General features: G+C 41.7%; 1 protein-coding gene across 1 annotated transcript in view; it reads left to right on the top strand.

Moving 5' to 3' along the window:
• The first annotated feature begins 5,730 nt into the window (after positions 1–5,730).
• Positions 5,731–10,437, top strand: part of ACOT1 (acyl-CoA thioesterase 1) — a 15,092-nt gene continuing 10,385 nt past the window's right edge. The window contains exon 1 of the mRNA XM_006884698.1: positions 5,731–6,237. Coding sequence (XP_006884760.1) covers positions 5,781–6,237 — 457 coding nt within the window. The 5' untranslated portion in view covers positions 5,731–5,780. The remainder of the gene's footprint in view (positions 6,238–10,437) is intronic.

Raw genomic sequence — 10,437 nt, 5'->3', positions numbered from 1 at the left:
TTTTTTTTTTGGCTGTGGACGCCCTTCAGGACTGCCTTCTTGGCCTTCAATGCCTTTGCTTTGGCTTCAGTTTTGGGAGGGGCAGGGGCTTCCTTCTTCGCTTTCCGCGCCATCTTCGTAGAAAGGGTCTCTCAAACACGTTCTCACGGGCTTAGATATATTTGTTTTAAGAAGGAATTTGAACAGGACAAAATACTGCAAAGTAAGATTAAAAGAGGCTTGTCCTTGACTTGGAGTCAGAAGTAGGTTCTGGACTTCCCAACCATGTGATCTTTTGCCAGGATTAATATCCCTGTTCCTAAGTTCCCCAATATAAAAGTTGAGAACCTAATACTTTCTCTGGGAGCTCTGATGCTTCAGTGGTAAGGAGTTGTGCTGCCAACTCAAAGAAGGTGGTTCACATCCACCAACTTCTCTGTGGGAGAAAGATGGACATTCTCTTCCTGTGTGATTTATAGCCTCTGGAAACCACTGGAAGGTCAGCTATGAATTGGTTCCAGCTCTATGGCACATAACAACAACAACAACAACAACAATAATACTTTTTTAGAGACCTTTGGTAGGATAGTGGATAGGGAGTTGCACTTCCAACCCAGAGGTCAATGATTTTAATCCACCAGCTGCACCACAAGGGAATGCCGGACAGTCTCTTCTCATATAATCTACAGCTTGGAAGCCCAATGGAGGGTCAGCTGTAGGTTGCATTCAACTTAGCAATAATGAGATAGAATACTTCTCTAATTTAGTGTCAGTTGGAAACTCAAAACAAAGTAATTTTATGAAAACTCTTTGCAAGTTCCAAACTGTTCCACAAATATGAAGAATTGTTATTACTGGTTTATAGCATGGACTGTTGCCCTTAAAAGGGAAGACTGGGCATTTACAGTTTAAGGGTGTTGTGACATTAGACACTTGAGAGAGATAGGGAAGAAAGGGCCTATAAATGGAGTGTGGAAATGTCATAGTTTCCAAACTTAGATGTGAACTGGACCATTATTGTGAAGCAAGACCTGTCGGACAAACAGCTCTGGCTTATGAAGACGGGGTTGCATTAGTGGGGAGATCAGGATCAGAGAAGGCTGCCTCTAACCTGATTTATTTTAAATACTTACTTTCCTCCTTTCTTCTCAGAAAGTTTCCCTAGCTTTTTCCTCTGTTGTTGTTTTGATTGCCTTTGTGTCAAGCAGGACTCATAGCGGCCCTATGAACAAAACTCCTGAAGCCCCTCTACAACTATCAACATTATCAAAGTTCATAGAGTTTCCAGACGCATGTTGTTTAGGAAGTGGATGCCACTCTTACTTTCACTAGAGCTTTTTCCTCTAGTTACTCTGTTCCTTTCTCTGTCATGCACTCACACAGATAATACTTCTGTCTCCTGAGATTACACAGGAGAATATATTTATGCCAGTAAAGGTTCTCTGTTGCAACACCTTTTTTTAACCAGACAGAAGAAATGTGACAAAGGTCACAGTGCTGATTAGTGCCTGAAGCAACCCTGATCCTTTCTTTTACCTCCATTTTACAGCAAATCTTTTCAGTTACCTACATATAGGCCATAGTCTTCGCAATTGCTTGCTATGCATCAGAAAAGTGGACAATGACTAGGGATGATAGAAAGAGAATTGGTGCCTTTGAGCTGTGGTGCTGGAGAAGAGTATTGAATATACCATGAACTGCTAGGAGAACAAACAAGTTCAACCTGAAGAGGGTGAAACCAGGCTGCTCCTTAGAGGCAAGGATTCTGAGGCTTTATCTGACATACTTTGGACATGTTGCAAGGAGGGCCCAGTCCTTGGAGAGGGACATCATGGTAGGAAGGGTGGAGGGACAGCACAAGAGAGGAAGACTCTTGATGAGATGGATTGATTCAGTGACTGGGGTAATGAGGGTATGTGTGTCAGAGACAATAAGGTTGGCACAGGATAGAGCAGGTTTTAGGGCTATTATTGTACCTAGGCTCGCTATGAGTCGCAAGTGACTCGATGGGTGGCACATAACAACAGCTGGAAGTTGTCTCCAATCATTGAGAAACTCTCTTCAGATATTGGTATAGTAGCCTTATTGAAAGTACCTTTTAAAATGGCCTGCCACAACTCAGCCCTCAAAGGGAAGCCAAGCTCTGCATCCTAAAACTTCTTTTGCCTTTCAGGTTCCAAAGCTGTTTATATTGGTTACCTGGCAACCAACTCTTTAGAATTCCATGGATGTGCTTACAGAGCTTACAGTTTTAGACAGGCACAGTCTCTGCTTTTTTATTAAATTTTCTTTGGGAAATTACAGTGTATTTGAGGGTTTGTAGTTTAATGGTTTTCTAGGTCATGTTTTGAAAAATAAACCTCTACATAAGGCTTGTGTAGCTCATTTCAATCCCCCACCCCTACCCCCAACCCGTACAAGTTCATAAATCCTGCCTGGGAAGGAGCAGAGTGGGGAATGCATGAACTCTGGTCTGCTTCAGGTTACCAGGCTAACAGCACAAATGATGAAGTGGGAGAAAGAAGTCTTTCTGACCTTTTCCAGTCTCTGATGGCATAGTCCCTAATGGGTTATGCTAAGCCAAAGGGCACACCTCTCAGGCAGTTTGAATCCACCAGTGGTTCCACAGGAGGAAAATGGGTAATGCCTTCCCATGTAATTTAGTCTTCTGAAAACCCACTGGAGGGTCTGCTATGAGTGAGTTCCTATTCAATGGCAATGAGCTTGAGTGCTTTTGAGTTTTCACTTTCTCAGCCTCTACTTAGTCTCTTTCCTTCATAGAAGTTCAATTCTCCTGTTCCCCGAAAGCTGGTTAAATTATAAGCCAATAACATTATTTCAACATTTTTATAACAGTACTATTAAGGAATACTTCAGGTCCTGTATTTCTATCAGGCCTGCAAATAATAATAATAACAAAACAACAATACAGGTTTTAAATGGTTGGCTTGTGAAAAGAGCTAATTTCTCCTGGTGGCCAGTGAAGATCTCCAGACTCTGTCTAGTTGACTGAGTTATTCCAGTGCTCACTGTTTCATTTCCATTAATCAAAACTCATTGCCATTGATTTGATTCCATGGACAGTCTAGAGCTGCCCCATAATCTTTAGGACTGAAGGATGTAATCTGCCCCATCTTTCTCCTCTGGAGCATCTGGTGGATCCAAGCAAAAGCCTTTGTTTAACAGCTGGTTGCTTAATCATTACACCACCAAAGCTCTTTTGGGGAAGCTCTTAAGCATGAGTATACTGGGAACAGAGAAATCCAGGTTTTGTGGAACCTGAACTTTTTATAATATGCAAGTTTGCCTAATTAAAAAGAATACAAAAGTAGGGATGTAAAGTCAGGTACAAGGCCTAAAAGGGGCCTGAAGTTTAAAACTTCATGCAAAATCCACTATTTCTTGGAAGGAATATTCATTCACTTACTGCTGTGGAGTCATCCAACTTGGAGTGCCTTTCTATCCAGTTTGTTGCTGTTATTATGTGCTGTGGAGTCAACAATGACTCACAGAAGCCTATGAACAATGGCTCTGAACCCTGCCCTATCCTGAGCCAACCTCCCCATCTCTGGCACACTTGCCCCCATTACCACAGTCACTGGGCCAATCCAGAGTCTTTCTCTCCTGTGCTGACTCTCTACCCTTCCAAGCATGATATTCTCCAAGGATGGGTAACAAGCCCAAAGTATGTGAGATGGAACTTTAAAATCCTTGCCTCCAAGGAGCAACCTGGTTTCACCCTCTCAAGGACAGACCTGTTCCCCCCCCTTTTAGGCTGTTCTTAGTATACTCAATATTCTCCTCCAACACCACAACTCAATGGCATCAATTCTTCTTCTGTCATCTTTAGTCATTGTCCAGCTCTCGGATGCATAGCAAGTGACAGAGAAGGCTATGACCTGGATTGGGTGCACCTTAGTCTCTAGACTGACACTGTTGCTCTTCAGAGCTCTGGGGAGATCCTTGACAGCAGATTTCCCCAGTGCAACTCACCTTTTTATTTCCTTCTGATTTACAAGGGATTAAATTGCAAGGAGAGGAAATTGCTGATATCTTTCCCTTGGTGCTGTTAGAAGATTTGAACTGCAGGCCACCACCTTTAGGTTGGTGGTGTAACTTGGTTCAGACTACACCACCAGAGTTCTTTGGATGGAAGGAATAGTTTAGGGGGAAATGACATATATTTAAAATGAGAAATGACTCGAATGTGCTTTAATAGGGCAGAGTGAAATCCCTGTGTAGGAAATCAATAACTGTATTAAGTTGTTTAACACTTTTTTATTGGTTTGCTTACAAAGTTCATATATGTTGTGTTTCATGCTACTATTATTCACATTGTTTTTCATACAATCATTGTTACAAAACATTATGTTTTATAAAATTAATCTCCAGTAGACCTTGCTCATCATTACTCTTTTGCCTGGATCTTTCCCATTTCCTTTCCTGCCTTTCTCCACCCACCAAAATGTGCAACCTGTGGTTTCACCCCATGCCCATCATCAGCCCTCCCCCTCTTGAGTTTTCCTAGTTATCCTTCTATTTTTTACAGTAATGGTCGTATGCAATATTTGTTCTTATGAGACTGTGTTAGTTCACTTGGCAACATTGCTCTCCAGCCTCTCCTAAGTTACATAGTATTTTTCAAAATCATTGTTCAGTGAGTGCTGCATGATATTCCACTGTGTGAATGTACCACAATTTCTCAATCCATTGGGCTGTGGCTGGACATATGGGCTGTTTACATGTCCTTGTGATGGTAAATAAAACTGCTAAGAACATTGGTGTATAGTTCTCCATTTGTGTCTCAGTTTTAATTTCTTTGGAGTATAATCCTAATAGTGGAATAGCTAGGTCATAGGGACTTTCTATGTAAAACTTTTTTTAGGAAATGCCACACTGTCTTTTAGAGTGGTTGCATCATTTTACAATCCCACCAACAGTATATGAGAGTTCCCACCTCTCCACCATTTATTGCTTGCTGCTCTACTAAACTTTGCCAACTACTACTGGGGTGAGATGCTATCTCATTGTGGTTTTGATTTGCATCTCTCTTATTGCCAGTGATTTTGAGCTTGTCTTCATGTGTCTGTTGGCCACCTGAATTATCTGTGAAAAGTCTCTCCATGTCTTTTGCCTATTTTGTAAGAAATGAAACTCACAGGTCACCTATTAAGACACTAGACTTAAGCGTGTGACTGGTGTGCAAGATAAGCAGATATATAAATAGGGAGAAACAAATCACCAGGGTTCCGATTTTTTTTTAATAAAATGTCTGATTTATAATTGGTATGAATTACTCAACAAAGTGAAAAACTCAGTTATGGACCTGCATTCTTTGAGATGGCAAGCTCTTGATGATGGCTGTTCCCTGGTTGCCAGGTTCCTTGAGAGACAGCCCCAGCACTGCTTACTCTTCAGTGCTCACAGCATTGAGAAGCAGAATTGGAATGTTCTTTTCAGCTGGAAAGGTTTTCGATAACAGAAAACTTTAGGCGAGTTCGTGTTTTCTTTCTTGCTTTCTGCTTTCAACAGTGCATTCCTGACTGGGAGGGGATTCGCTTACTCAAGTCAGCTGAGCAGGCTGCGAGCGGCCTTGTGGGTTCCAGGCGCTTAGCCTGCAGACAGCGGGTCCGCCGCTAGGGGTTTTTAACAAGTCTGACTTTGTCCACAACAAAAATAAGAATCTAAGTCACAGGATGATAGCCTCATTCCCCGCCGTCCTACGAACGACGTGGACTTGCCAAAAGGTGTGTCTGTCACAGCTGAGAGTAGGTAGCCTGGTCTCTTGGATCCCGACCCGGATGGCGGCCACTGTGACCATAGAGCCCGCGGGCCTCTGCTGCTGGGACGAGCCGGTGCGCATCGTGGTGCGCGGCCTGGCCTCGGAGCAGCCGGTCACGCTGCGCGCGTGCCTGCGCGACGAGAAGGGCGCGCTCTTCCGGGCCCACGCGCGCTACTGCGCGGACCGCGGAGGTGAGCTCGACCTGACGCGCACGCCCGCGCTGAGCGGCAGCTTCGCGGGGCTCGAGCCCATGGGGCTCTTCTGGGCCCTGGAGCCGGAGGAGCCTCTGCTGCGGCTGGTGAAGCGGGACGTGCGGACGCCGTTCGCGGTGGAGTTGGAGGTGCTGGAGGGCCACGAGCCGGAGCCCGGGCGGGTCCTGGGCCGCGCGGTGCACGAGCGCGCCTTCCTGCGGCCCGGGGTGCGGAGAGAGCAGGTGCGCGCGGACCGGGTGCGCGCCACGCTCTTCCTGCCGCCAGGTGAGCGACCGTTTTTGCTAATTGTTTCTGTTTCCATTCATTTGTCTCACCTGTTGTGAATGGAGGGAGGAAGTAGCTCCCACATTCCTGAGCTCCGGGAAGACATCCTGGAGCGAGAGTGTAATATAATACATGCTAGGGAGGGGGCGCCTTCACTTCAAGTTTTCTATTATTATGTATCATCGTGTCGGAACCACTCCTTGCAGACGCTCCAGGACTTTTCTGTCAATTGCCAGAGAGTTGATTGCGCATCTTTCTCCTGCGGAGCAGCTGACGGATTCACATTACATACCTTTGCATTGACAGCGCGCTTTAACACTAAGTCATCAGCGCTTCCTAAAAACTCTCTCTCTGAAGGGTAATTAAAACCCATCGGTCAGCTAGATTTAGTAGTTGTGTATCGTCCAGTCGGAACCGACCCACCCGGACTGAGAGTGGAAATTAAGCCATGAGAGCTCCCTAAGAACCATAAGGGTCCAATGAAATGTTTATCTTCATGAGTAATCTGAAAACTGCAAGATACCATTTGATACTTTATAAAGTGGCAAGTTTTACAAATCTAACAAGACAAATGTGTGGGGGTAAAAAAGTGCTTACAAGAAGTAGAATTAACATCCACTTCGGGAAACAAATATGCCTTTACTTAGAAATGGACTGTATCATTCCACTCTTGGACAGTGAGCCAAGAGGTTTAGTAATGAATGTCCACAGAAGCATTGTTTGCATAGCAAAACGGAAGGAAGTGACCCGTAGTTGTTACTGAACACAAGGGGTTCTTTCCGTAGTCATTTGGCAGTAAGACTGACGGATTGCAATATCTATAAGCACTTTATTAAAAATCTGGGAGAAAGCAGATCTTTCTCAAACACAGACTCCCTATTTCTGGTCATTACATTTTTATAGGAGGGACAGATAGTAACTTAACAATACACTTTTGTTAGTAAAATTACAGAATTTCTACATTTAAAAAGAACAGTTCATATGTAAGTACTAGTGATTCAGGAAAGGCACATTTTTCTTAGTGGTAAACAGGCAGAGTAAGATACAATTTGCACTATGACTGGGAAAAACAACTTCAAAGAGGTAAACTCAGATCTAGGAGAGATGCATTTCCTCTGCTGGTAAACAGACAGATTAAACTAATTTACATAACTAAAGAAAGGAAACAATTCTAAGGCTAAGTAACTAGTTTTGCAGGCTGGAGAACCCTGATGTCAGTTTTATAACTATAGTTGTGTAACTGATACATATTTAGAGAATTCTGAATTTATTAATACCACACCATCATAGTGAGTCCATCGAGTCGCAGGCGATTCATAGCAACCCTATAAATGAAAGACCTGAACGCTTGTATAACTTTCATCCTTTCTCCAGGTTCATAGGGTTTCCGAAAGCAAGCTATTTTGGAAGTGGATGCCACTTCTGCTTCCAAGCTTCTTGTTTACACAACCAAATGCGGTAGCAAAAATTATTGAATTACAGCACAAAAATCAATAAGAATGAGCTCTGAAAGTATTGAGTGAAACAAGTCCCAAAAGAACACATTCAATGTCACTCGTTAGAGAATATTTAAAAATAAAATAACATTTGAAATTCATTTTCATAGAGGCAAATGGCAAACAGACACATGAAGAAATGCTCCAAATCACTGGCAATAAGAGAGATGCAAATCAAAACCAGAAAGAGGTCCGTCTCACTCCAGTAACAGTGGCAAAGTTTAACAGGGCGCCAAGTAATAAATGTTGCAGAGGCTGTGGTGAAAAAGGAACTCTTATACATTGTGAGTGGAATTGTAAAATGGTACAAACCTTCTGGAAGGCAGTTTGACCCTTCCTCAAAAAGCTGAACATAGGAATTCTATATGACACAGCTATTCCACTACTTGGAATATACCTTGAGAAAATGAGAACTGAGGCACAAACTGAGATTTGTACACCAGTGTTCATAGCAGCATTATTCACCATCGCAAGAACATGGAAACAGCCCAAATGTCCAACTACAAACGAATGGATTGAGAAATTATGGTACATTCATACAATGAAATACTATGCAGCACTCAGCAGCAATGATTTTGTAAATTATTACTTAACTTGGGAGGGACTGGAAAGCATTATTATTATTATTACTATGAGTGAACTCAGTCCCACAAGGATAAATATTGTATAAAACCATTATTATAGAATGAGTATAAGGAACCAAGAGTGGTGGGAGAGGTTGGAAGCAGAAGGATATGTGCCCGGGAAGGGGGGATTGATCATGGGGTTGTACAATTTGATGGGAGTGTGTGAGGGAATTGACACAATTTGTTCGTAAAAAAAATACACATATAAGACATACATTTAATTTACAAATAACATTTAAGACACACATATAATTTTTATTTATACTGCAGAGATAAACACTGATCTATGGGGCATACTTGGAAATAGAGGAGTGCTGTGGTGTTACTACCAAACTACTAAGCGGAGAGTTTGGTATACAGTATTTTCTACATTATGCTTCTTTAAATTGTAAGCACATGTAAAATACATGGTAAAAATATCCAATTATCCCAGAACATTTCCATTTGCGAGCCCAAGGCCTACGTCCTTGCTTTATTTTATTTTTTTAAAAATTTATTTATTTATTTATTTTTATGTCCTTGCTTTATTATAAAAAACTTAGTATTATTTTGGGTGTTGGAGGTTGAAACGTTGAGAAATTAACCTTTTTTTAAAAAAAATTAACTCTTGTATAATAAAAATATTACAAGAATGTCTTACAATGATATGCCTCCTTCCTAAGCTAGAAATTTTTTGGTACTTTATGCGGTGTAAGGGCAAAGTTTGTCATGAAGCAGTTTATCAGCGTGCTTCTTGACATTGGTAGTACTCCCCCACCCTGTATCAGCACTTCTCCCATTTCCCACCTTGGGTTCCCCATTTACCCAATTTTCCTGCTTTCTTAGTTTTGTTTTTGGCAGTAACTGCTGCCCTTTTGGAATGCAGTTGTGCACACCACTAAACCAACAACAACACATATACTGACCACCCTTCTGTTACTAAAGGCAAGCGGTTCTTTCCACAGTCAATTGCCAATAAGACAAACCGGATTGAGATATTCATAAATGCACTTTATTACAGATCTGTAGAGGACAGTGGGTCTGGGCCTCAAAGACTGCCTACCCTGTCTGGGAGTGGCCATCAGGTTTTATACTAGGGTGAAACTAGCTCATTTAATAATGCACTTTTGTTAGTTAAAAAAAGGTAATTAAGATACAATTTACAAATGACTTGGAGAACCAGTGCTTCAGCAGGATCTAGGATAGATGTATTTCCTCTTCTGGTAAACAGACAGATCAAACTACTTTACATGACTAAAGACAGGAAGCAGAGAATCTGGAGGCTAAGTAAGTAGTTTTGCAGGCTGAAGAAATCTGATGTTAGTTTTATAATTATTTAACTATAGTTTTATAACTGATACGTACATAGAGAATTCTGAACTTAGTGAAACCACCCTGTCACTTCTAGTCTTTCCTATTTGAGTGTTCCAAGAAGGATGGGCGTCATTGCTCCTACTGTTTCCTGGTTTGGTCTGGTTACCTCTGGCTCCTGTTGACTCTGTGTCCAACAAAACAAGACAGTGCCGGCTTCTGCAGCATCCTCACACGTGTGCGTCAGTCCGTCATGACAGTCTGTTGAGGATCTTCCTTATTTTCCAAGCATGATGTCTTTCTCCAGGGACAAACCCTTACTGGTAACATACCTAAAGTATGTAACACAAAATCTGAGCATTCTGGCTAACTTTTTCCGGACAGATTTGTTTGTTCTTTTGGCAGATCATGGCACATTCAATGTACTTTGTTAACATCACAATTGAAAGGCATAAATTCTTCTTTGGTTTTCTTTATTCTTTGTGTGGCTAAAAGGTGATCCCTGGAAGTGGTTTTGAAGGGTGGATATTAATAAGTTCAGAATTTTTGAAATATGTATCAGTTATAAAACTATAATTATGTCTTTCTAAAACTGACATTCGTTTTCTCTAGCCTGCAAGACTTTGCCTTAGAATTCTTTTTTCCCTTTCTTTAGTCATGTAAAGTATTTTAAACTGCCCATTTACCAAGAGAGGAAATGCATCTTTCTTAGATTAGCATTTACCTCTTCGAAATTGTTTTCCCAGTCAAATGTAAATTGTATCTTTTTTTTTATTTATTTTTTTTTT

The sequence above is a fragment of the Elephantulus edwardii genome, unplaced genomic scaffold (assembly GCF_000299155.1).
Source record: "Elephantulus edwardii isolate Elephantulus edwardi_28Jun2011 unplaced genomic scaffold, EleEdw1.0 scaffold00037, whole genome shotgun sequence".
Taxonomy (NCBI): Eukaryota; Metazoa; Chordata; class Mammalia; order Macroscelidea; family Macroscelididae; genus Elephantulus; species Elephantulus edwardii.
The sequence above is the reverse complement of the archived record's forward strand: the minus strand, read 5'-3'. Positions and strand labels throughout refer to the sequence as shown.